This window comes from Stigmatopora argus, chromosome 8, assembly GCF_051989625.1.
Source record: "Stigmatopora argus isolate UIUO_Sarg chromosome 8, RoL_Sarg_1.0, whole genome shotgun sequence".
Lineage (NCBI taxonomy): Eukaryota > Metazoa > Chordata > Actinopteri > Syngnathiformes > Syngnathidae > Stigmatopora > Stigmatopora argus.
The window spans coordinates 10718425-10746285 of NC_135394.1; the positions used below are offsets into that span (position 1 = coordinate 10718425).

The 27861-nt window shown below is 38.6% G+C and overlaps 4 protein-coding genes across 4 annotated transcripts; all 4 read right to left on the minus strand.

Annotated features, from left to right (window-relative positions):
* Positions 1 to 75: 75 nt before the first annotated feature.
* On the minus strand, positions 76 to 12949 carry slc1a6 (solute carrier family 1 member 6). The gene is made up of 14 exons (XM_077606919.1): positions 12855 to 12949; positions 10597 to 10757; positions 10455 to 10523; positions 6815 to 7084; positions 5917 to 6054; positions 5641 to 5848; positions 5214 to 5256; positions 4983 to 5108; positions 4721 to 4905; positions 3803 to 4036; positions 3549 to 3743; positions 2705 to 2839; positions 2313 to 2535; positions 76 to 2245 (listed from the first exon to the last, which is right to left on the minus strand). The coding sequence occupies exons 4-13, from the start codon at positions 7038 to 7040 to the stop codon at positions 2337 to 2339; spliced, it is 1689 nt and encodes a 562-aa protein (XP_077463045.1). The 5' UTR covers positions 7041 to 7084; positions 10455 to 10523; positions 10597 to 10757; positions 12855 to 12949; the 3' UTR covers positions 76 to 2245; positions 2313 to 2336.
* A 389-nt stretch (positions 12950 to 13338) lies between these two features.
* Positions 13339 to 17443, minus strand: tax1bp3 (Tax1 (human T-cell leukemia virus type I) binding protein 3). Its single transcript, XM_077606921.1, has 4 exons — positions 17272 to 17443; positions 15832 to 15951; positions 14811 to 14888; positions 13339 to 14695 (listed from the first exon to the last, which is right to left on the minus strand). The coding sequence occupies exons 1-4, from the start codon at positions 17308 to 17310 to the stop codon at positions 14540 to 14542; spliced, it is 393 nt and encodes a 130-aa protein (XP_077463047.1). The 5' UTR covers positions 17311 to 17443; the 3' UTR covers positions 13339 to 14539.
* A 944-nt stretch (positions 17444 to 18387) lies between these two features.
* hsh2d (hematopoietic SH2 domain containing) lies at positions 18388 to 20552 on the minus strand. Its single transcript, XM_077607581.1, has 6 exons — positions 20449 to 20552; positions 20064 to 20209; positions 19260 to 19349; positions 18986 to 19181; positions 18782 to 18916; positions 18388 to 18672 (listed from the first exon to the last, which is right to left on the minus strand). The coding sequence occupies exons 1-6, from the start codon at positions 20533 to 20535 to the stop codon at positions 18388 to 18390; spliced, it is 939 nt and encodes a 312-aa protein (XP_077463707.1). The 5' UTR covers positions 20536 to 20552.
* Positions 20553 to 22192: 1640 nt separating this feature from the next.
* Positions 22193 to 27180, minus strand: LOC144078927 (ras-related protein Rab-8A). The gene is made up of 8 exons (XM_077607390.1): positions 26988 to 27180; positions 26533 to 26593; positions 25737 to 25797; positions 25351 to 25428; positions 24612 to 24701; positions 24114 to 24179; positions 23987 to 24037; positions 22193 to 23884 (listed from the first exon to the last, which is right to left on the minus strand). Exons 1-8 carry the CDS (start codon positions 27109 to 27111, stop codon positions 23795 to 23797), a joined length of 621 nt encoding a protein of 206 aa, XP_077463516.1. The 5' UTR covers positions 27112 to 27180; the 3' UTR covers positions 22193 to 23794.
* Between the last annotated feature and the right edge of the window lie 681 nt (positions 27181 to 27861).

Here is a 27861-nt window from a genome sequence, read left to right on the forward strand (position 1 = left end):
AAAGTAAACAGACATAACCTTTTTTATCATATGACTTGGATGCTATCCAATAATGGATTTACCCACAAACAAGGGTTAGTTCCTGAGCCATTTATTTCATCACATAACCACCCTTTTCGGAGGAAAAAACACTTTTACTGAATTTTTTTTTTTAAATTCCCGACTGAAGCTCAGTTTTGTCACTATTTACAAATATTCCGTTCACGTGTAGTTCAGCACTAAAAGCATAAACCATTGAACATCCAGTTCCATACTACACTACTACACTATTACAAATATTACTTGGTAGCATCTTTAACACATCAAAACAACACCTAACTAATACATTCCCAAAATATCATTGAAAATGACACTAATCTTTACAATCTTAACTGTGTATTTAAATTAATTCACAGCAATGGTCTTAACCCTTGGATGCACAAGTTCCATGACTGAGTTTTTATTTTCTAAATCTCTACAATAAAAGAGTTTTTGCATTCAGTGTTCAAGGTATTCCTCAATAAACTTGTATTTAATCATGATAATTTCTTAATGCATTTGTTTTTATGTGAGTTTTTAATGAAAACACATACCACGCTCCTTGCATAATGAACCACAGCTTTTATATTTAAACATCAAAATGATGAAGATGACGTTTTTGGGGTGTCCTCTAGCTTTTGGTGATATTTGCGTCTGTTTCCCCAAAACGAGAAAATTCACAGTATTTACGACAATCGCTAAAACTGCAAAAAACAGGGGAAATCTGCAAAAATAATCTTGCTTGTGGCTCATTTTTGAACCTTGTTGTTTGTGCATTAAAAGGGGTGCATGTACTAAGTTGTGCATTCAAGGGTTAATAATATATTAAGAAGTCAAAAAGAAGACAAACCTTGGCAAGTCACTAGAGTTTGAAACAATAGGTAGCAAAATCCAGTGTTTAACAGTCAAGTGCAATCACATTTTTTTCAATTTACCAAATATAAGCAAAGCTAACCTCAGGAAATGCGATACAAAATGCACAATTATTGTTTCACATAGCAGAAGCGCCACATTGAGTTTCTATGAGAGGTAGTCTTGATAATAAATAAACAGTGGAATTTTCAAAAATAGTGTACAATTTCAAGTTCAACCTTCATTTTAAGGAAAATATTAGTCTGAGTTGGGCAAAGTTGGCATTCATTAGCTTTTGTGGGATTCAGGATTCATTCTTATTTTTATAATAGAGCAGTTAGTGTTTTTGCAGTGAGTCCTTTATAATAGTGGCAGTTTAAAATAATTTTATACGGGATATATTGTTTTGAATTCACAACAACTCACAAGTTGACCAGCATCAAGAATCCTGCTGTAAATTGGAAAGTTCCATAAAAATGTCTGCCTGCAGAAACTACTAATCATGCAAAAGATGCTCTAAAAAAATGACAAAAATTCCTAAATTTTGAAAAATTATGGTTTCTTATACAGTAACGATTGAATTGGAAAATTAATACATATCAACCCTTATTTTTGTGTTGACCCGCACTGAAAATGAATACAACTCCAGCTAAAAATGTCTTCCAATTGGCTCTTACAAGAAATTAGGTTACATTTGAGAACAAGCAATTTTGCTATCATAAAAGTAAAATAATAAATTACCCCAATGTTTTTTGCAAATTATTTTTTGTTCATCAAAAACATCTTTGTCAATCTATTTTTGCCAATGCCTTATAGTAAAAAGGTTGAGCACTTATATGCTCTTCCACAAGATGGCAGAACGCCCAATGTAGCTGTCAATTGGCCCCAGATTTTACACTGACACTCTGGAGAGATCTTTTCTTGGAATATTACAATTTACGGTCTCATAAAATTATAAATGTGTTGTAGAATAGTGATTTTCTTTGTAATACTTTATGATGTAACCTGACCATTTAAATCTTTTCAGTAACTCCTACTAACATTTTGCATCTGACTTCCTTACCCTACTATTGCAGGGCAGACTGCAAAGATTTGTAATAATATTTTAGAAAAATGGTAGCGGTACACCGATACCATTTTTTTAACTTTACCGATACCACATTTTTTGAAAAGTTATCCTTTTTTATTTTACTACTTAACTGCATACACACCTGATTGTGGTAAACTCATTGAAATTCACAGCCAAATCATCATTGGACTCCCCACATTTGGACGTCTATCATCATCTTGGGAAGGGCAAAAAAATGCTCCTTTTTGTCGGTGTGCGTAGGTGGCAGCCATCTTGGGTAGGTCAACTGGCCATTGGAAATTAGACCTAAAAAGATTGCATGTAATTGGCAGGGTATTCCGATGACTTCATTTTAGTGCCGTATCGGCATTACCGAATTTACTGTCGTTTTGCTTCGTCACATTGTGGTCTCGCTGTTGTGGTTGTGCACGGTGTCGTTGGCCTGGCAGATCAGCTGGTAGGACTTCTCGTTCTCTTCGATCACCGAGTTCCGCGCTTCTTCGTCTTTGCTCTGCAGCTCGCTGCGAGAGAGGTGTTCCAAAATGCCTGCCCCCAGGGAGTCGCCCAGGACATTGGTGGTGGTGCGCAATCGGTCCCTGGGGGAGACCACCGCACACAGCATCAGCACGGTGACAGAAAGATGTGTGTCTCGCCATGAATGTTTCATGGTGGCGCCTCAGGGGTCGCCCGCAAGCGCGAGTATGACATTTGGACAGAAAAGCCCGACCAATCACCCATCACGCTGGCATTTAGCGGGTAACTCACAGGAACCAATCCACGGCGATGATCAGTGTTATGTCCTCCGTGGGCAGTCCCACCGAAGTCAATACGATCACCATGGTAACCAGGCCGGCCTGAGGAATGCCTGCTGCTCCGATGCTGGCAGCAGTTGCCGTGATGCTGAGTGGGTGGCGGGAGAGGGAGAGCGCAGTAATGGTGTTGTGCCGCGGGACATGTGAAAGAAAATGGCATCACATGATTATTCCTATATTAAATGGACTTTAACTCGCTTCAAACGCATTTTGACAGTCAAAGTGCTTTGAAACTATATATCCTCATTTATCTACTGATGGCATGGCAACAGGAGAAATTGAGGCTCAAGAATACTTAGACATGGTCACCAGGGCAGAGAATCGAACCCACAACCTTTGGGTTTGGGAACGACAACTCTTCCGCTCAGCCTCCCAATCGTAACAATGCACTCTTCCCTCGATTATCACCAATTAACTTCATTTCGATTTTTTCTGTTATTAATTATATATATTTTTTAAGTTCATAAAAATGTGAAAATCCACGCCAAAATCGTAAGCGGAAAAAAACCCAAAAAAGGTAGTTATAATTGGGATGACCCTACTTCGTGATTTTTCGATTGTGTCTGGTCTACATTAATCGCAATATTCGAGGGATTACTGTGATAATGAAACTACATCACAGTACCTAAAATGCATACATTAGAGAGGACCTTAACTGATTAACTAGGATGAATTGATTAGATAAAAATCAATTACTTGGTTGTGTGATTTTACATATAAACAGACAATCTAGACGCGAACATTGGTATATACTACAAGCGTTCATTCATAGCGTACAAGTGCTTTGTAAACATTACCTGATGGTGAGAATCTGGCCAAAATTGAGATCCATGTCATTGACTTGAGCGATAAAAATGGCCGCCACAGCTTCGTAGAGTGCCGTACCATCCATGTTGATGGTGGCGCCCACGGGTAGGACGAAACGGGTCACGCGTTTGTCCACCTGGTTATTCTCCTCCAAGCATCGGAAGGTGATGGGCAGAGTAGCAGAGCTGTCAAAATGAAAATGATTCGTCTCGTTTCCAATTGTTGACAATTGCCATGAATTCACCTGGAGGAGGTTCCCAGAGCAGTCATGAGCGCTTGCAGCAGGCCTGCAATGAAACTGTAGGGGTTCTTTCTGGTCACCGCAAAGTACAGCAGCGGCAATACAAAGAGCCCGTGGATGAGAAGCCCCACGATGACCGACACGGTGTACATGGCCAGCTGGCCACCCATCTCCCCCAGGTCCTTCATCTCCACGATCTTGCCCGCAATCAGAAAGAGGATGCCCACCGGCGCATACCTAGCATACGAGCATGTTAAAACTGCTGAGGAAAGTCAAGTACAGTAATACCTCATTCATCCCGGTTAATAGATTCCAAGACCCGTCGCAGTAGGTGAATAACCGCGATGTGGGGACAGTGTTTCAATGATGTCTATTAAACATTATTGAACTTTCAAAACCCTCCCTGTACAATTATTTAACTCAGGAAGGTACACACTGCCCTCTCGTGGTTAGTAAATTAATTTCCAATTGTAACTTGCCTTTTTTCATGTTTACATACCTGTCAACCTCAGCTAATTGCTCCCCTGATTAACGAATGCAATTCCCCTTATTAAGCGATAATAAACCGTACAAATAATGCGCCACATATTTACTCACATAGGGCGCACTTAAGTCTAAAATTTTCCCCCAAGTGGACGGGGTGCCCAATCAGTCGGTGCGCCTTTTGTAGGCGCTTAAATTCAAGATTCTGTAGATGGTGCTGTATGACGCTGACAACTTGACTGTCTTGGTACATTGCTTACTGACGCGCACAGTGACCGAGATGATCTGGATTAGAGCCAAAATGGGTAAAACGAGATCGGTCTTACAAAAAAACGAACTTAAAAAAACAAAAACAAACGATAGTCGATCCGCAAAGTGGCGAGGTTTCACTGCACTCCCCTTCTACAAATACATTGCTATTTGTGCGTGTGAACTGACCAGATGATGATAGCCACCAGCCTCATGATGGCTTCGTTGAGGCCGTCAAAGAAGTCCCTGAGAGCCTGACCCTTTTGCTTCATATTGCCGATGACCAAACCGAAGCACATAGAGAAGAAGACCAGGCCCAGAGCGTTGACACCATCCGAGGAGCCTGAAAGGGGGACCGTCTCCTCCAATGTCTCCTGCGTGTACACGGGGTAAAGTGTCATTGTTGTGGTTTTGTGATGTAAAACACGACAGTGGGGTCACGGGGGTTCACCTGGATGGTGTGAAGCGCCTCACTGTGGTTGAAGTTGGTGTCAGTCGCATTCATCGCACTGTCGGTGATGTTGAGGCTGACGGTCACATTTCTCGTGCGCATTATCCGCTTGTACGTGGTTTTGTACTACAAAATGACAGCCAGGAAATATTGCAAACAAACAACATCACATTTTCAGCGCCGTGAGTTGGTTTGGTTGGATTATAAACAAGGTCAGAAAAAGTATCTCACCTGTTTGAAACAAGCTTCGACAAGATTGGGTGGGAACATGTTCCTGTTGAAAAAAAATTCAAAATACGTACATTATTTTCTTGAGTTAAATGATGATGACAACAAAGGAAAAAAGGATGGAGACCCTTGTTCTCAGGCGGATGAGTGAATACACACATGTATTTATCATAATTCATGCAAGGGTTAAAAATCCATTGCTGAAAGGAAAGAAACACATTTGCTACATTGTTTTGCAATCAGCAAGCTAGTATAAGAGGACTTAATTAAGTGGGTGTCTTAAATAAACCAGATGGAATTCTCTTTTTTTCCTTTTGACAGAAAAACCTCAACTGTAAGTAGTAATAAGTGAGTTAATTTTATGACCACAAAAAAATGGTCAAATGACAATAATAAATAACAAGTTAAATTAAACCAAATTCTAGATTACCTGATAAGATCCAGGAAAGCATCTGTGGCCTGAACCAGTTCTACATTTCCACTCTTAGCCATGGGTCTATCCCTGCTGCCTTTCCCTGGTTTGATAATGACTACGATGACAATCCCGATGAAGACAGCGATCAGGGTGGTCACCATGTAGTAGACCACAGCCCGCGCGCCCATTTTCCCAGACGCTTTGCTGTCCAAGGAGGCCATTCCTACAAAACAAATGTCTTAGCAGTACCGGTATTTCCTCTAAACATGCTGCGATGGCGAGGAAATGCACCTGTGACCAGGCTGGAGACGATCAGAGGCAGCACTAGCATCTTAAGCATCCTCATGAGTAACTCACCAGGAAAGGAAAAATACTTGATTTCCCTCAAGGACAAGTTGTGGGAGCGCAGAGCAAATCCCAAAATGATGCCTGAAGAAAGCAGAAAATTAAAAAAAAATAAAAAATAAAGAAATCACAACTAGTATGTCTGGTTTCTGGTAAAATGAATAAAAATGAAAATGAAAAATTTGGTGATTCTTAATGATCCCATTTACTTTGATTTGCTTTGTACTTTGTGCTTTTGCTTTGTTGTTCTGTCTAATCACCCTCTGCTACTGTCACAATGAAATTTCCTGAATACGGGATGAATAAAAAAGTTATCCAATATCCAAATATTTCATCACACTTAAAATAGGTGGAAAAAAAATCTTAAAACGTATCATTTCAGTAAAGGCTCATTTTGAGACAATTTTTACTCATTCCATCGTTATAAGCACAGAGTATTGGCTGCCATCGATGGTGCTAGACCTTCCATTTTAAGCGGGAGGGGCAAATGGACGTCCGACCCTCCTAGTTAAAATGGATTGGACATCTGGCGCCATCAATGGCACTGAAATATGACAATTCCGAGCCAGGGATTGCTGTTGATATGAATTGAATGTCTATCGATGGCATTTAATGAGTTAAATATTATGATTTAAAAAAACAACTTTAGCATGTTAGTTTTTTAACCTGTGTGTATTGCTGTTTAATTCATTTTTTAATGACAACAATAAAGGGTTCAAAGTCTTAAAAGGGGGAAAAAATATCAAAGCAAAGCATCTCCATGCAATCTCTATAGAAATTGCATCTTGTATTTTTTTGCGCAATTTTTCCAGTGTACAAATTCAGTCATTTTTTAAACACTCACCCAAAGCAACGGCAGCAATGGTAAATAGAACAAAGAGGTTCCTCTTGAGGACACCTTTGACGCTCTCCTTGTTGATGGAGCTTATTTTCTCTTTCATGATGCTCGCCCTTCTCTCCATGGCCGCACAAACTCGCCTCTTCAAGTCCACTCGTTCGGGCAAAGGAACTTTTTCCGCGTCCTCGTTTAGGAAAAGATTGGTGCTGTTGGACGGGGGCTTCTCACTCATAATCAGCTCCAGAACCTGGTCCAGGAGGCAGGTTTCGTGCGAAACTAGATAGGGAGAACCAGTAGAATCAGTGAGCAGAAAGGTCTAGGCCACCTGCTCAAATCTGATGAAAACAAAGCAGTTCAAAAACATCCGACAACTTGCACTTGAAATAGTGTTCATTCTTTTTGATAAGGAAAGCAATAAAAAAACTGATAAAGTAGTTGCACAATTGAGGAAAAACCATCTTGGCATAGTAATGTTATGGTTGGGTGTGTTGACTCCCTTGTGACACATTAGAACACATTCCAATAAAAAAGGAATGGATAAACTTGGTGGCAACCGCATTATATTGACATTATAGCAGGTATTTAGTTCTTTTTAAAAAATCCACTGAGTTGTATAATTGGTGAAAAATATTTTAAATGTTTTTCTTGGTATTTGAAAAGGAGTGTGTAGACTTTGTAGCCATATTTGACACTAAATGGACAATAAAGGTTATGTGCATGCTAAAAATTAATATTTGTTTTGAGGTATTCATTTTTTAGTGATAATTAATAATGTTAGTTAGACTACAGACACTACTGATACATTCTGTGGCTTTAGAAGTTATAAATCTTGTTGATATTGGGTCCTTTTTTTCCCCTTTGTAAGTTAATGGGACTGACTATTGGAAATAAACAGGGAGGTTTTTTTTTACATTTTTTGTAATTCCATGTTTTCAGCAAAACTTACAACTTAAAAAAATACAACTTTTGTGCATCCTGATTTGGGGAATTTTTAGATGAGTTAAATGAAGGATGAGATAGGCTTTGAAATGTAAAAATATGTTTTTCCACGTTCCCGAAAACCCCACATTTTTGCCACAGCTGTTAGGGGCAACATTGAAACAGGACTTGCGTCGCATTCACTTTTGGTACATTTCAAAGTTGGAACGGTGAGAGGCAACTTTGGAAATAATATTTGAATCCACGAGGTTATAAACATTACAAAAATATAACCGAGGCAACATTCTAACTCATGTTGCATCACCTTGAGCCATGGTCACTTCTTTGGATTAAAATTCAGTTATTTGACCAATTACTAGACTTCACCAAATGGTAATAACAACAAAATGAAAAAATGCACACAAACAACGCATTAAATAATTCCATATCCTTACCTTTTTACTTGCGTGGGTACTAACACAAAAAAGTAGTAGTTGTGTGCGTGGCAGTTGGTCTCAAGCTACTGTATCTTATCTGTTGTATGTAGGTTAGTTACAATGTTTCCTGCCAAACGGTCTCAACAAACAAACGTTTATACACCACTAAAAACAGGCAGTCCTTATCTTCTTTTCCCCTACGGGTCCTATTTTATATTTTCATTTACGACCACCGAGATAACCTCGAGTTTACTCGAAATTGAATGACAATAGCCAAACTGACAGTCGCCTTTTTCTCTTCAGGTTTCGCCCCAGATAGGAGAAAAGGCTGGTGTTGGAAGCAAGTGGAAAAAAACATCAAACTAAAGTAAAAATTACAACTCCAGGATAAAAGAGGACATGACAACACAGAAAGGCGGGAAGACTTTGATGATTTTTCCCCTTTATCGGATTTCAAGGCGATGCTGTAAGAACTCAAACTTCCTATTTATTAGTCATGTTAACTTGAGATTTTAAGTAGCTCTAACTCTTCTTCTGAATAAGATGAACTTGGTTACAGTGACTATTTGTGTACTTTAATTGAAGTCCCGTTTAGTTAATGGTGTTTTGTCATCCAGACTTAAAAATTCAATTGACTGGAAATGTTAAATTTGGCTAACTCTTATTGTTTTTGTTTGACAGTGCAACGGCAACGTCATTCCAAACAATAAGGAGGTAAATTTGGCGCACTACTAACCTGTAATATTTAGTGCAGAGCTTTTGGGATTTGGAAAATTCGAAACAAAAACATTTTGGAATCTATAAAACAATGTTCATGAGTTTAAACATGACATTTCTTGTCTTTGTACATTGTAAATCTCCTATTAAATGTTGGCTTTGTAGTAATTTTATTGAAGACATTAATCAGGAAGCACCATTGTATCGTTCTAACATCTAGTAATGTTTTTATAGTATATACAAATAAATAAATCTTTTTTTAAATAAACCAAATCATTTGTGAGATTGATCATTTCTACGATGCAAATCTTAGTAGGAAAAAAAACAAATCTTATTAGACCGAAACGTCAAAACTCACCACTCATGTTTCAGCGTGTCAAGATAGTCCGATCTAAATTGTGTGCATGCCTTTCTAAGTGTGCTGCGCTGCGTTGTCCTCATGAGCATACAGACCTCTCACGTCGTCTCACATGTTCGAACCTTTTATACCATCATGCAAACACACCTACACAGACACATGCATACATACACTGGCCACATGGAATGGAGCCCAAGATGTAGTCCACTAAAGTCCAGTCATTCTATTACAAGCCTGCTTTTCTGACCCTTAACATGGCAGGACGTTAACCTAATTAAATCTTTACAATGTTGAATAGTTTATGCAAAGGTCAATTGGACAAAAGGCGCAACAGCCAACAGAAAAATAAAAATACTGCTCCAAATAATGGCACGTATGAGTGGATGGACAGAAGGGTAATTAAACAACCTTAAAATTGCTAGATACCTGCAAAAAAGGATGTTTTTACTCCCAATCTGATCTGACTTTTTTCCATGAAATATTTTGATTTCCGGCAGTCTAAAAGCTGAATGGTGCTGAAAACACACGCTACTATTGAAATCGAATCTGATCTTCTGACAAAATCTGTTCTAAAGGATAACCATATTGGGGCCCATAGCGATACCGAGTACCGGGTCGGGACATCAATACTGCAAAATAGACGACAGACAGAACATGAGGACGGAGCCCTCGAAGTCTAGGTTTCTTTTGTCTGGACAGAAAAAGAAAAAAAATCGATGCATGTAGTCAAAGTATCTGGATGGCACAGATATAGGTGGATGAAGGGGCGTGAATGGATGAATGAATGGTTGGTTTAAGAGATGGACAGATAATAATAATATAGATGTAGTTGAGATGTTGGGGAGGAATGGATGAATCCAAAAAATGGGGGATGAAGAAAAATATTGATGCAACCAAAATGGACAAATAGATACATTTTCTGTATTTAAGCAGTACCATAAACCAGTGCATATAGGTGAACAGTTGAAGGGATGGTTAGATATTTCTGTGTATAGTGGCAATGGATAAATGTATATGGAAAGGCAGATGGGAAGATACCACCACTAGACTGCAATCTACTTAAAAAGGATGGTTGGGTTGGTTGGAAATTTAAAAAAAATAAAATAGTTGTTGTCAAGGACCCAAGAATGCAAGATTGATGGGCAGATTCACCTCAGATGAACTGAGCTAGTGAAGCAGCATGAATCGGTACAAAGGTTAGTAAATGGAGAAATACCCTTGGTTGAAGTCAAGCAGTCAGTCACGTGTCTCGCTGGATCTTCAGTGTGGTCTTTCCTTGAAGAAGCTGCAAAGAAAGGATGAAAACTTTCATTCCATAAAAAGCCATCATGTCACTTCTTCAGAAAAGTTGCACACACCTGAAGGAAAAGGCGCTGCTCCTCTCGCTCTCTGCGACACCTTCTCTCTGATTCCAGGAGCAGATAATGAATTACCGTTGCCCACACGCTCACTCCACGCTAGCACACCATCACGTTCTGCGCCGGTCGGGAAGCCTCCGGCGAGGATCGGCGCCCGGGAGCTTTGCGTGGGAGGGGGATAGGTTAAGGATCTTTTCTTCGGCGGGGAAGAAGAAAAATAAATAATGAAGGCAAAACCACCTGTTGCACGCCCACCACATTCACATGTGCTGGAACTTGTGACTTCTTTCTCTATAGACGTGATCATTAGTTAAAACTGTTATGAAGGCCACTTTGGTTGCGCATATATATAACACGTGATGAAGAATGCCAGCAGTGTTTTTTAGCTCTTAATTTAGAAAAACTCACTTGTGGGGATGCCGGGTGAGGAGACTGCCTATACAAACATCGTACAGTAGACATTGCTATGACAACATGTATCCCGATGAGGAGACTGCCTATACAAACATCGTACTGTAGATATTGCTATGACAACATGTATCCGCTCATGTATTTGTAAGCCTTAGGCACCCTGCCTGATGCCTCATGCCCACGCCAGATACTGCGCAATTCATTTGTAATAAAAAAGATTGCATTTTAAAAAAAAAAAGCCATTTTAAAGCTGAGCGCCAAAATGTTGGTTTACATTTTAGCCAAGTTAAGAAAACAATAGGCATCATGAAATACTGATTCCCAATCAAATTTACAGGAATACAAAAATCAGTTTTATCTGTATTCGTGGAAACGCATAGCAAGCACACCAATAACAAAAACATAGTTAAATTAGTTGTACAATCTCCCTTAAATTAACTTCAAGCACACTTCAAACTCACTTCCAGCAAGAAAGAACCCCCTTAAACTTGAACCAAAATTATACTAAGACTGAAAAGAGTACCATAATTTTTGGACTTTGCTTCACTCTGTTTTTTTAAAGGTTTGCCACTCAGGTGCAACATTTATTTTCCCCACACTGAGACCCACGTTGTTCTGAATTAATAATAAAAATGAAGACTCTAACTCACTGGCTGTGATTGATGGGACTAGAGGTTCCACCCCCCTCAAAATATAGTAAAACTAAACAAATAATTGTGAGCTATTCACATGGTAAAGAATAGGAACATATGAGCTGCAAATCAAAAATATGGACTATAAACACACAAACAGCTTCGCATTTGTGCATCAGAATGTAAAAGTGTGGTTTCCTTCCAAAGCAAGAGCTAGGTGATAAGAACAGATTGCATCGCCATGGCAACACAATTATCTTGCCACACGACGTGGGAGGAACACATCATGTATGATCCGCTATTAGAGAAATGTAATTATTCACACGCCTGCAGGAAGCTTGGCTTGAACATCGAGTGTGACAATCCCATCAAGCTGTTCACAAATGCTTTTCTCAAGTAATAGAATTATGGAAAGCTGCTTAGCCTCCAAGTCAAGTCATCTTTAAGGCCATGGTAACAAAATCATGACTGGCGGCAGTCATCATTGCCAAATTGACTTGAAGCTCGCATTCATTCATTGTCTCCCTATAATGAAGTCATATGGCCATTTCTAGCAGGTCCATTAGTTACCTAGCAACCACGAGAGCGTTGGCATAATGCTATTAGTGACAATAAATCCGCAGACTTTGGGAGTCTGAGCCATGTTTGCGCAGCCCCTTTATTGTCGCACCACGTTGTGTAATAGTTTTAGGATGACCAGGCGAGTGGAATGACGCGTGCTTCCCTTTGACCCGACGCACACACTTTGCTCATAAATTATTCCTCAAAAAGAAAGTGGGATGAGCGTGAGATGACAGCAGGTAGAACATGAGGCAGCAATTTCATTCAGGAAGAAAAAAAATAAAGCTAATGTATAAAAGCTGGCTGTTTAATAAGGGCGGACAGGTTATGTTAATACTTGGCGTTTAAATTTTCTAAAAAATTAAAAAGAGGGTTTTTTTACGTGCAATTTTATGACCTTATTCAAAAAAAGGGAAGCTAGCGATTACTATTACATTTAGGAAAGAATGAGCTATTATGAAGAGCAAGAATAATAATACACAAAATTAAGACTATCGATTGATTGAATAATGCATGCAAGACAATTGAAAATAGCAATTTTTAAACTGAGCAATGTATACATAGCAATTAATATGTATGTATAATATGGAGTACCCAGATAAAACCCACACTGGCCCGGGCAGAGCAGGCAAACCTCACACAGTGAAGACCTACCTGGGATTGAACCCTAGATAGGGAGAGTGAAGGGTTGTCCGTCTCGTCGTGCCCTGCGATTGGCTGGCCACCGCTTCAGGGTGTCCCCAGCCTCTGGCCTGAAGTCAGCTGGGATAGGCTCCAGCAACCCCCACAACCCTAGTGAGGATAAAGCAGTTCAGAAAATGAATGATGATATATTTGATTAGATTAAATAAGTGTCATTGTTGAAAGTCTGTCTGCTCAAAGGGTAGTAAGTTCCTGGAAATATTGGCTTTTATTTGTTTTTCCCCATGATTTCACATCATAAAAATGACATTTTTATATGAAATTTATTAAACTAAATTCTTTTCACTGGAATGAATATGATAAAAGTGTTGTCTTTCCCTTAAAGTATTTTTAACTTTAAAAAAAAAGCAGCTTGGAAGCTAACTACACACACGTGGAACCATTTCAAAGGTGTGCTCAAGAAAAAGTCTACCAAACAAGATAAAGCACCGAGCCATTTGTCATTCCTTTTGTCTTATTTTTTAATCCAAAACATCTGGATTAGTACAATCAAAATACCAAACATTTGTGCTTTAAGGCTTGTTTCAACAAAACCTGAACGCAGACCATGGAAATTGACATTCCAAAGCAATGGATTCCAGGCGTTTGCGTGTGCGTGTGTGTTTTGGGGGGTCTGAAACGCCTTATATTATTAGCTTCACGTGAAGTGATTCAAACGATAAGATACAGTTATGTTCCCAAAAATAAAAAAAGGGTTCAATTGCTCATTTCACACATGGAATCAGGACTAAATTGATTATTTTTGACATATATCACATAATGTATATCTATAAGGAAATACTGTGGAATTTATTCATCAGTACCAGAGCTGAAATATGCTGCAGGAAAACTCACTCATACATCCATTTTAAGTCACATATTAAGATGGAAGCAACCCTAGAACAAAGGTACACACCCTGAACCGGTCGCCAGCAAATTGGGGAATTTCCATTGGAATTCAAGGGACTGTACATTGATTGGCAAAACCCCAAATTACAATTTGATGACTACAAATGGTCATTCCAAGTTGTAATAAAGCCCAAATTCCTTAGTTGAACTTCCCAATGAAAGGTTTCTGGCTTTCACCAGAACAGTTGAGCCCTTTTGAAACGAGTCAAAAGGGCCGTTTGCACCGTGAAAATATGCTTCGTTACCATGGTAATCAAAGAGATGACTATTTATACGCGTAATTACTTTGGCAACTGTTATTGAGCACTCTCGCACATAAACGTGTGTCTAAAGCTGTTGTTTTTCTGTCAGTCATACGACATCCTGTCAATTTTTGACAAAATCTCGAAAAATGAGAAATGCAAAATAGAATCCGACGCAGCATACGAAAAGAAAAAAATCTGCCTCTCTGTTTTGATTGATGCTGTCAAACGGCAATATTTTAGTTTAATATTGTCATTTTTGTATGAAGTGGTATAAAAATAGTAAAATAAAACATATTAACTGAAAATTATATGTAAAATCACACATGTAAGTACAGAGTAATGGTAGTTAGCGACACATTTTAAACAACAATGCATCTCTCCTTTTTATCCATGGGTGTTTTGTCGTGTGTGTGGGTATGGAATAAGATGGGTCTCACTCTTGTCCAGTGAATAGTTAGGATCCCGCTGGTCGTGTTTGTTCTATTTGGTGGTCAAGGTAAGGCCTCAGAGGTTCCGGGGTTGGTGCCCTCCCATTGAATTTTTCACAGCATCCTCCAGTGACCTTCTGGTGACCAATAGGCGCACCACATCCTCTTTCTTCTTTGTCAGCCTTTTGCGGGCCTGGTCATGAGTGACCATGGTCATGTCCCAGCCGTTTACCTGCAAACAAACAGTATCGATTTGTTAAATGGCTAAAAAAAATGTTTATTTTTCTATTTTTTTTAAAGGTTTTTGAGGTGAGCTCTTACTGCCATCTAGCGGAGGTTTTACATACCTGCATAATTTTATCACCCATCATCAAACCTGCTGTGTCTGCTGGTCCGTTTGGCGTTATTCTGGTGACATAAATGCCCTGGAGAGGAAAAAAAGGGAAATTTACTTATGAAGGAACATCCTAAGGTAGGTTGAGTGACAGCAAAGAACGCACAAAATCTTTATTTATTTTAGATTGGATTTTAATTGCGTAGTTACAGGTTTTAGCCCAAAAAATAATCTAATACTAGGAGGCTACAGCCAATCCAGAATGCTCACAACAGTCATGAAAACATCATTAATTTTTTTTCTTTATCGCCCAGCACTATGCTGAATCAAAACCATCGTCGCAACAGGACATTTAAGTAATCTTTTGCCATTCCTTGCTATTGCCAGTAGTTGGCATTAATACTTATACGATGGCAAAAAATGAACTTTGACAGCAGCTAATTTACTGCTTTGAAAGGAAATGTGCTTACTGAACATAAATTCTGCTGTACACTGTTCTCCATACATTCTGAGACTTCTCACTCCTTTTGGAATATTATGAGGATGCAAAGTAGTTCACAGTCACTGAATATATTAGGTAATAGCAGCCGATTGAGTGCAATCTGAACCAATAATAGCCACAAAACAACAAGGTTGACTAATGACTTACAGGCAAATGATGCAAAACAATAGGTGTTTGTCAACATGCAGGAATCTTAGGAGTTATACTTAGGTGATGCGTTCAGAGGTGTTTTTCAAAACATCTCGCCAAACTATTTCTGTTCCAACAGATGTGGCAAATTGGCATTGGTAAGTAAATGACATGTTATTAACAATTTGAAGCTGATTTAGAAAGTCATTTTGGATAGAAATTAGCCAAAAGTCATTTGCCCAGTTAGTACATGTGTTCTTCACACATGCATTGCACATTTCATGTTTTTATTGTTGTTGTTGTTGTTGTTGTTAATATTCACACAGATTTTAAAATAGCATTGTGTTATTTTTTGCTTAGCTTTCAAAATGTGTGCTCCATTTTTCATCAAGTGTCTGCTTACTTTGTCACTCTTGTCCTCTGAAAAAGGATTCTGGCCCGGATCCTGGTCGATCCCTCCTCCGATACTGAAACCAAGGATGAGATTGTCGCCCTGTCGCAACTTCTGAATCTCGATCCTTTGCTGTTTGACAGAAACAAAAAAGTCATAAATCATGAGGGGTTTCAAACAACAGGTGCACAAATCTGTACACGCACTTGTGTGTGGTTGATCCAAAAATGCGAATGTCTCTTTTGGGCAGAACCAAATTGTAAATTCTAACGACAGGGGAAAAACAGCTGCAGGCTCAATATCCATGATCGCCGAGTCACTCATCAACACAAAGACTTCCTGTGTGTGTGTGTGTGTGTGTGTCTGTGTGAGAGCAGACATTCCGTCAGCAGTGCAGCCTATACAATGAGGTCGAAAGAGGCATGGAGTGCTCCATGGAAGTCATTCAGTCAATGAAGTGTCCTGTCGCGAGTCCATTTTGAGACCATCAAATAAGTAACAAAAAGTCAGGCAAAGACTAAAATGCATGTTTGGTGTCGTGATATTTTTCAGAACTGTCAGCACTTTGAAAAAAATGGTCACATCACAACATGTAAAAAATAATAAAAGGGGGGAAAATGGTGACATCCCAACATGTAAAAAATAATAAAAGGGGGGAAAAATCAAATGAGACTAAAGACCCTAAGGAAAAAAAACATTCATAATAATATTCCCCTCCCCTTGGAGTGCCTATTGTTTTCGTTGAAACCAGGGTTGATGTTTTTGGCCAAAACTTCACATTTGTTGAAGATCTGGTAGCCCACAAATATGAATATGTTCGTTAATATGTGCTGTCCCTTATTAAATAAATCAAACTCAAAACTCAACATGCTCAACTTAAATAGCCCAAGTAGATCTTTGTTGTGGAATGGACCACTATTCCTGCAACAATTCCATTGGAAAGGTCAATTTACAAACATCCTATTGGCTCCTGAACAAGATAATTATGACTTCCACCTCACCTGGTTGTAATTGTTATAATTCCCACAGAACGTGAAGGCACCGAAATTTTACATTATGGACGCTTGAAAATCACGTCATCCACGTTGACGCCCATTGGAATAACCACCGCTTGACAAACGTATAAATAAAATTGCCAAAACCGAACACTTAAATGAAATAAAATCAATCTTACTAACGCTTTGCGCTTGCTCTTACTTGGATGCGTTTGGGTGACCGACAAAACGAGTGATCGTTTTAGTTACGATAAGCTAGCTAGAGAATAAAACGAGCTAAAACGTGTTGAACAAAAACACTAGGTTCCATAGTATAACATTTAACATTTTTCGAAACGTGAACTAAAACGTTAGACAGTGAAAAGAATTCGTTTGCTTAAACTTCTCGTACAAATATGAACAATAGAGGAGTAACATTTGAGCGTCCCAGTCCTACGAGTGTCAAACTTTAACTTACCACGACCGCAGTCAGTGGTTGTCCAGGGATATAAGACATTTTGTCGGTATAGAAAAAAATCAAATAAAAGCAACTTAAATGAGAAGTTGTGGAAGGTAAGGGGGAAATATCCTAAGTGGGGCAACTTCCTTGATGACTACTACATGAGTGTACTTATCCCTTAGTGAAAACTGGGAGTGGCCATTAAAAAAACGGGGACTGTTGCATTGTGGTCAATGTAGTTTTGTTACATGTCATTGGGCATTTCAAACAGCTCATATATGGTTGTTGTAAAAAAGGCTATTTGGGTGAAACAGCTTTAATGAAAGCGTTCATAATGCTGCACAATGTGTCAATAAATATATTAGTTATATAGTAATTGCTTTGATTTCATAGGTTTTCTATGAGTCCTCATCTTCCTCTATTCTAAAATCATAAATTGTTTGATTGACGGTTATCACACACATGACCAACATTAGAATACAACACAAGAGATTATTCCACAAAAAGTATATTTTTTCTCATCGTAATGTAAACCACACTAACATTATAAACAATAAAAGCACAGTGGTAATATTTAGGGGGGAATGCTGTACTGGTATTCAATGATTCTATTACAGTAAAAAATACTTTTACACAGAATTCAAATTAAAAAACTACAAATTAAATTCTTTGCATTCCCCTAAAAGAGAAGTAGCATAAACGGATGCACTAGTGGATATATGCCGGAAAAAAGAAAAGCAGTTAAAACAAATGCATAAACTATAAAAGCTAGCCCTCCTTTGGAGTGAGAAAGTAAAATGATAACTTTTTTTATGCTTCCCTGAAATTGTAAAGCACTAACTTCTCTCATTTAGGATCTATTTTGCCTAGCTGATGATTATAATGGCAACATATGATCTGTCATTTACTATTATTGTCTTGCAAAATTCAGTCCCCTCGCGTTTAATTGTTAGAGGCTGAACAGCTCATGCAAGTTCAGTGAATGCCAGTTTGTCATCAAATGGAAACTCTGAGTGTCCTATTTTCCAATTGAGTACTTGTTCCATTCACATTAGTAGGGTTGGCCTCATCTGGAGTGTGACATCCAGTCCAGTAAACCATCCTGTTGAGACGCTTTCTCCTTCACAGTCCTACTCAGTACCCGGGCGCGAAAGGGGAAGGGGGTGAATACTCCTGCGGTAGCAATTCACCCTCGTCGTCATAAGCGGAGAGCGCGTCGTCAAAAAGCTGCTCCCAAGTCATGTCCTGAAGGTCTTCAGTATTAGAAGGCACGTTCCTCTTTGTGTTTGTGTCATCGTGATGGTCAAGGGGAGGCACGGGGGCTACCGCCGCTTTGGATTCTGTGAGGGAACTTTTAGAAGAAATCTTGGGAGATGGGGTGGTGTCAGTGAGATATCTCTTCCTGGTCTTTGGAACGGGCTTTAGAAATGAAAAGAAAAGGGCATAAATGAACGTTTTTTTAAGTATGACGAGTAGAATTGTCTTACTGTAAGATTATATCAGTTTGTTTTTCAGATCTATCACTTACCATGACAGGTTTTGTTTGGCCGTGATGCTCCGTGTTATTTTGAGGTTGAGGGTTAAGATCTTTTGGTAGGATGTCACTCTTGTTGGAATGGACAGAACTGTCTTCTTTAGGTTTGTTATCGGCAACTGAGGGAACCTAATTTTAAAAAAGGTCAAGAAATGAATACTAGCCTCAACGTTGGGAATGCGACCCTAACGCTTTTACCACACCACTGTTGCAATTCGGCGTCCTCACCTGTCCGCAAGAGAGGGTGAGCACCTCGTTGTGTGCCGAAATGGGGACATTTCGGTGAAACTCCACCAGTTGCTGGAGACTGGGATGACGCCATTTCTCGCCCACGATGGCGCAAGAGCCGTCTTCCTTGGTGTCGATCATGAAATGGCGAAAGGAGCCCTTGACGCTGCGACACCATGAGAAAGAAACCTTAAAACTGCTATGTAATGTGGTCGCCCAACTTGTATTCATCACAAAAACTCACCGATATGAGAGCGTGTAGCCAGTTCGGCTCTCACTGACTCTGATGAGGAAGGAACCTGGAGGCTTGGACATTAGAAGCTCTTCTGCAGACCTGCGTACAATCACACAGACGAGACTTTTTATATTGAAAAGTCATCTGGGAATTTCCTCTGTCCTCAAGATGACGCCCATTGAGCGAATAAGGGTCCGCCAACCTCACCTTAGGCTCGAAATGTAATGCAAATGTTATCAAAATGTACGAGGAAAAAGGAACCAAAAAAGCTAGACCTGGAATAAATAGATACTATAATTAAAATTAAAAAACTCAAACTATATTATGTGTTCACACAACTAGGTAAAAAAAAATCCCTTGAAAAAAACTCCTTAAAAATCAAACACCCACCTTGTACTAATACCAAGTCGCTGTATTTGCATTTCAGGCAGCCGTAGACTTGTTATTTTTGTCTATTTAAAATAAATGAATGCATTTTATCTTTTGATCCTGCGTCTGACAAATAACCCTAAGCATTAATAACCAAAAACGAATAAAACCAAGCTTAAACGAATCTTTGCAAGAAAATTAAAACAGATAAAAAAAATCGAAATTATGCCTGGAAAAAAAACAATTAAAACTAACTGGATTACAGAATAAAAGTCAAAACAAAACTACAATGGAAAAAAAAAAACCCAAACTGTTATATCTCTGCTTCACATGAGCTATGATGAAAACAATTCCCTACCAGTCAGACAAGAAAGGCCTGATGAATACTGATAATCGAGATGTTGTGTACACAGAAAAGGTGGTTTTACACAGCCACTGACTTACTTCCGAGTAATTCTCCAGTGAAACCATTCAGGAACAACTCCATTTTGTTTCCAGGTGGATTGAGAACGAGCAGGTACAAACAAAGTATTATTTTGCGGGTGGGTCAGCTGACTCAGCTCGGTCATATTGGAAAAAGGTTTCTGTACCTGCGGAATATAAGAGAGAAATCAACAATCTTCTTTTTTTGACACAAGAGAAATAAAAATGACAAATATTAAACACACTCAAAGAAAAAACATTGCAAGGAGCCATAAAGTTATTCCAACCTAAAACAGATGAGTCAGCATTTACATGAACTGCAATTTAATTTTCAGTTTCTAGTCCTTTGCAGAATAAATCTTAGATGATTAGGAGAGATTTTTCAAAGCAAAGGAAAGCAACTCACCCTCTCTGATAAAGGCTTTTGGGAAATGCCAGCCAGACAAGCACACCTTAACAAACCTGTCCTGGAGTGGGCGGAGTCCAAATGCATCACGGAGGTAAACAAGGGGGAGATTACACATTTTGGAAAAAGCCTACATCACATCTTGAGCAACAGAGGAGAGGACTTATGAAATATTAAGACAAATACAATTGTTGAATCAGATCAAAAATGCTCTCGTTATAGCATCATAGACAATTATCCTTAAACTGTACCTCTCCTTTAGCTTATGTTCAAATAAATGTTGTGTGGGATGTACACACACATACATGCACAAACACACGCATATATATATACATATATATATACATATACATATATATATACATATATATATATGTATATATATATATATACATATATATACATATACATATGTATATACATATATATATATATATATGTATATATATATACATATATATACATATACATATATATATACATATATATATATATATATATATATACACATATACATATATATACATATATATATACACATAAATATATTTATATACATATACAAACACACATATATACACAAATATATTTATATACATACACACACACACACACACACATATATATATATATATATATACACACACATATACATATATATACATATATACATACACACACACACAAATATAGTATTGTAAAACCCTTATCCCGAGTGACGTGATTGGGCCACTTTCCGATCACGTGATCGGAACGTGTACATTCCTAACATACTAGCTCTCTCTACATATATATAGTATATATAATTCCTTATACATACTGTGTAAAAGTATCCTATGGCAACCGGATTTCAAATCCTGGTGTTATTTTTAGGCTTTGTGGGTGCTGTCTATGACACATGATAATCTTATTGTCAAAGAGAAACCACATTCAAGAACCAGTTTGCAAGGTTTTTAACATCAACCGTGTTGACTCCCAGACTGTCTCTATTCAACACCCAACCACACGGGAAATTTTCTTCGTGAGTCTTCCACTATGTATTATATTAATGCAACTTACATACATCAATTAAATATCAAAAAAGAAAAGAGCGGTGACGTCATTGTGAAACTCAAGTGTTTTTCAACCACTCATAAAACCTGTTCATCAGCAAGCTGCTAATTAAAACGGCTGGCCATCCTAATTTCACCACGAAATAAAGTATGACTTTGTTTGAGAAACACATGTTTATCAGATACCTCCCAGTAGTTAAAAGAAATACAGTATTTCACTTGAAGCTACAAAATAGTAATTCCATTGTTTGGAATTGAATTACTTTGAACCAGTATGATTTATTACATTAATATATGTGTCCAAGTAAGAATAATATAAATTTATAAATATAGTATACATAAACTATTTTATACCCATTACACAAATAAAAGTTTGACTTACATTTGCTTTTTCATCTCTTCACAAAAACGCATACATTATTCAAACATGTAACATAATACTTTCTGACTAATTTAATGAAGATATACAGTGTATTTCAATCATTTTTATACTTCAATACAACTTTGTACTAATCCACGTGTGATTTTTTGCTGCGCTTCTTTTCCCGAAAAGCATTAAATTACTGCTATTACTTTTACAATTGACTTTTTGATCAATACTTGCCATGGCTTCAGACCCCTGATGCAACATCTTTCATGATCAATGACACTGAAAGACTAAACGGAGAATTCCAACGATAAAAGTCAACACCTTCAATCCCATCTTTTAATAAATCTTTCAAAGTACACATCAACAGAAAGTGTGTAGGTAGACCAATCAGAATTACGAAACTACAGTATTTCATTGTTGCAGATCTTATTTACAATTGCTGAATCATATCAGGATTTCCTCACACAATCCAATCTAAATTTAGCTTGGGAAAGAAAATAGTATAACCACTTAAATTGAAGCTTAAAACCTTTTTAATCAGGCAAGCTTGACATTTAAATCCACAGGTAAGAGAATCACAAAGGTGATTTTAAACAAAGTTCATCTTTTTCCTATATTTTGCAGGTAATATATGAATTTGGAGTGACAGCAAGACAATAAAATAGTAAATATACTCTGCACCTTTCTCAAATAAAGCTCTTTTGAGGTTGGTTTACACCCGGAATGCATAGTTCAGATGGCTGTGCTAAGACATAAGAAGGATAGACGTTACAAATGTCCACATTACTGGAAAATGTGGGGGGAAAGCGCCTTGAAACACTGGCCATCTTCATTCCATAAAATGCATTTCAGTGCTTGGCCGTTGTGTTTTGCATGAATAGTTTTACTTTCAGTTAAGACTTGCAGCAAATACAGTAAAAAAAAAAAAAGTGAAGAAATAACAACTCCGATAATGATATTTTTGTCTTTTGTACAGAAAAAACACGGGGAAAAAAGTGCATGATTGATAAGAACATAAAAGGGCACTTTGTCGTTTTGGTGCTATGTCCTGTTTTTTTTGTTTTGTTTCTTTTCGCGCCATAAATACTGCTACAGCACAGCCCCCCGATTTGCGGCCCTCGAAAGTCGTGTACGTAATCCCCCTTTGGAAACCGGCAACTGGAACAAGTAGAAATGTATTTAAAAAAAGAAAAGACGATTTAATTTGTCGCTGCGAACCCCCCTTTGTGCTTCTGTCGCACCATTTCCTCTTTGGGGGGCCAGGGTTGGAGGAAGTGCATCCGACCAAGTGGAGGCCATTTTTGTGCCATGAATATAAACATTGCCAGTAAGCCGAGGCCGACTGGCCTCTGGTGAAGTGTTCACGAAAAGGAATGTCTCAGCTTGAAAAGAGAGGATGGAAACAAAAGCCCCCGTGTTTAGACGACCGGTAACGAGTTGTCATAAGTTGGGGGGGCAGGTGGGGTGATTATTAGCGTGGTACTTTGGCTTAAGAGTTTTGTCTTGCGACTATACTCAGAACTCAAATCACCGAGGTCCCGTTAATGGATTTAAATGGTGTCTAGGGTGAAAAAAAAGTGAAATACAAAATAAGGTGTCACTTTGGGCTATGTAATGTTGAAATAAAGCTAATAAAAAAAAAAGAGTGTCAGTGTGTTTTTGGGGCCCTTTAAAATGGAATAAAACCTCCTGTTGTTGTTCTTAAGCAGCACTTGTACAAAAAATATTGGCTTGAGCACTTATGTAACAGGCCGCCAAGTTCAATTTAACTGGCTTAAAGTGGCGAGACGGGAGGGGGGGGGGAGACAGAAGAGGAAAGAGGAAGACGCGTTAAGACAAAGGAGAGAATCGAGCGGCTCTGTCCAGTTGTGTCCAGTGGCGGGCAAAAAAGTTAAGGCTATCGATGGTGGATGCCGACTGCGACTCACAGGAGCGTGCAACGGAAGAAGCTGCTCTTCTTGGGTTGTTCCGTGATTTTTACGCCTTGATTGCTGCCTTGTGGATTGTTGCCCTCCTGAAACGGCACCATCAGACAAGTGGTTGACAAAAGCGTGTAGCAACATGATGGCTTAAGGACATAATCTTCCATTTTGTCTGCTTTTGCACACAAACTCACCAGCTTCTTGTCCATCTTGGCTTTGATATCTCGGGCAAGGGATAGGAAGGCCTGCGCGACAACGTTTAAACATCAATACGAGAAGCAGACATGAATCAATGGGAGTATTTTTGACCCGTGAACGTACGTTTTCCACGTTGATGTTAGCCTTGGCGCTGGTCTCCATGAATTTGATGCCGTACTCCAGGGCCAACTGAACAGAGAAGAACAAAATCGCTAGGAGACAACTTCAAAAATCCCAAAGCAGGAAAAAAAGCCTCACATTTTCAGCTTGGCATTCACAAGCACACAATAAAAACTTGGGCGCCATCTTGTGGAATCGGGTGTGCAGCTAAAATGATTGGACATCTAGCGTGGTCAATGGCATTTACACATGAACATGAGCATTCACAGCTACTCTCTGGTTTAAATGAATTGGATTCATGTCAATGGCTGGCAATTAGTTTGAAAAAAAACATGGGTGTAAAGTGTGTATTTTTTCCATTAATTTAACTTGAGTGTTTTTAATAAAAGGTTCTTCATTTGTAAATGTATAGTTAGATAAAGATAATAATTATTGCACATAAAATAATTTCTAATAGTCACTAAAAACCAGTCCTGGCACAAATACGCGTGAAACACCAACCTTCTCTCCTTTTTCTTTTGACACCTGTCGCTTGTCATTAACGTCACATTTATTACCGAGGACCATCCTCTCGACGTCTGCGGAGGCGTGCTGGCAGAAGGAAAGTCACGTTGTTAAAAACAATGGGTTGATGGTAAGTTAGCGAGAAGCGCAAATTTCCATGGAGCATGGGTGTCAAACTGAGTTTGGTTTGCGGCCCACATTCATGCCAACACTACAACCAAGGGAATTTCCAATCTAATCTAATCTCACGTGGTCTAGACCATTTTAATTTTTTGGCCCAAAAACCAAACTTACTTGCTGGCATTGACGGTGACTGCAGTGTAATATGAGCATCTACATCCAATTTAAGTGAATTAATCTATCGTTATCAATAGCAAGCAAGAGTTAATTTGGCATTTTTTGTTTTTTTTGCTTCCATTTTAGGGTACTTACAGCCTACATATCACTTCTGGGAAATTTTGGATCCTTTCCTATTGTTGTTGAGGGATGCGGATAAGAAATTGAAAAAAGTACAGTACTTGATCCCAAACTTCTGATTTTGTAGCACCCTTGTCCAATAAATGAAAGCAATATATTATGTACGTACAAAATGTTTGAGTTACAAAGTGCTTCCTTACCAAAATTTTGAAAGTAAATCGAGTGAATAGTGGAGGAAACTAAAATGTCTGCTCATGCAAGTCGCATTTAAGCAAAGTCTAATATTGAATATGGGGAAATGTGCGTTTTGTAACCTTACCTCTTCAATGTTTCGTATCCAGTTCTTGATGTTATCAAAGGATTTTTCGTTGGTGATGTCGTATACTAGCATGATGCCCTGCCATATTTAAACAAGAGCAAATGTCAATTTGCAGTACAAATACAGTTTATGCAGAAGCAGATGGGGGGGAAAGTAAAAAATATGATTAGCGACCTCGGGGGAAAAAAATAAGCTAGAAAATCACACATGGGGGATATTTATATATAGTATATTGTATTAATTGCAAGGGTTGTCTGGAATGTAGCCCCTGCACGGTTATTTAAAAAAAAAAACAGCAGCACTAACCAATGTCATCTCAACTTCCATCACAATAATTTTGAAAAGAAAAAGACACGCAGCCATGAGAATCAAGATAAGCGTTTTACCATGGCTCCCCTGTAGTAGGCTGTTGTGATGGTCCTGAACCTCTCTTGTCCTGCTGTATCCCTGCGTGGGAACCATATGAAAAACATTCAGTTTCAAAAAACAACCCAGAATCTGCATCTTCTCTTAATAAACAGGCTCAAATCTGAAGGAGTTAAAATCGGGAAAACATTTTGGATTGTTCTAATTACATTTCAAATCTATTTGTAGTTTTGCTAAGCCTGTCGAAAGCCAATAAAAAGCCAAATAAACACATTTTTCAATTGAGTGTTGAATTACAGGCCGCTGAAGAGAATTAGGACAGGGAAGTATTCCCAATGGGGATTTACATTGCAAGGTTCAACTCATACTTTCATTTGCACACACTGAAAGTGTTTCGTGGTCATGTAAAAATAGAAAGTTTCATATTGTAATCAAACTTCTTCCAAGTGTTCGTTGATAAAAACCTAATATGTATGAAATATCTGTCTGGGCAGCAGAAACGTCAACGTGTACACCCCAAAAACTCTTCGCATTTATTGTAAGATTTTTTTTAAATAGGTCTATTGTTTAAGATAAGAAATACTAACGGTGTAAATTCGAACATGCGTTTAGAAAAAAAGGTTTTGTGATGCACCTGCATGCATTCACAGTGAATATGTTGGTACGCACGTCATGAAATCCAGAGTTTGAATGTATATTATTTTTGCATGTAGGGATAAGGCAAAAAGGGAAACTGTAAAATGAACTAACACTCCGGATGCTCAACAGCTGAGCTTGCATATCACCATGTGATAGCCAGTGTGTGACATATCTTACCATATCTGTAGCTTGATCTTCTTCCCGTCTAATTCTATTGTTCTGATCTTGAAGTCAATTCCTAGGAAATACCACAATATGACCAAAAAGTAAAGACAGTGGCGTCTTTGGGTGATTTGATGCGTGATTTACGTAGAACTTGGGCTCGGGTTCAGTACTCAGCTTGTCTTGAGAAAAATGATACTGCTAATTGAGCTAGCCATTAGCTTTAGCCAGTCAGGATATGGCTTTTTTCGTGGGGTACATTTAATGTCACGTTCTTTGGGGGACGGGTCGGTGTTTTATACTAAATGGGCTTTTGGTTCGGACTTTGGAAGTCGAGGTTTGGTCGGGAAAAGTGCCATCGGCGAGCTGCTTCCTGGCTTCCAAAAAGTTAGCAGCAAAATAGCATTGACGGGATGGGCAGCTTCCTCGGACCATTCGTCGGCCACACTCACACTTCGACACGTACTCACCTATGGTGGAGATGAATGTCGAGTTGAAGGCATCCTCGGAAAACCTGAACAGCACGCACGTCTTCCCGACACCGGAGTCGCCGATTAAAAGTAGTTTGAACAAGTAGTCGTAAGTCTTCGCCATGTTATTAGCTACAGCTTTACCGCTGCGGATATCCCGCCCCTTATGACGTCACGGGCCCTCCACGGGTTGCGGATTGGTCAGAATAACTGTCAGTTTCCGGTGTTCTTGTGTGTCCGGAAATCCGGGTTGGACCTGCTCAAAATGCAGCGGGCGGAAGTAACGGGGTACAAATACTTCGTTACTATGTTCATTCAAATGTTTAAGATAGCTGTACAGTATTTCACTTATCCACTTTACAATAGCATTATTAAAACAGATATTTTAAATTAAAAAATATCCCCAAATTTGATTACTATCAAAAAATATATGTGTAATATATATTTTTCCCCAAATACTTCATTGTTTTTCTTCCTTAGTTTGACAAAATCGACTTAAATTCTCCACTGGTGTGAAATAACAAGATATAAATGTTATTGCATACAAATTTCTGCCAGCAAAGTCCCCGACACTCCACACAGTGGGACCAATCTGAGATCAAACCCTCGACCCCAGAACTGTGAGGCCGGCTCACTCACCACTTGTGCACCGGGATGAAAAATCTAAAGAAAATTTTATAATTAGAACACCTGCTAATTGCTGCAGAATCAAATGATATATTTTTTTCTTTGGAAAATAAGAAATGAAATTATACAATAAGGATGTTCATTAACTAGTTAAACCGGCTGTTTTGTGGCAAGTCAACCCCGCCTGCTCCATCAGCTCCGGTACATAAACACGTAACCGATCCAAAAGGCCACAAAAGGCCCGTTT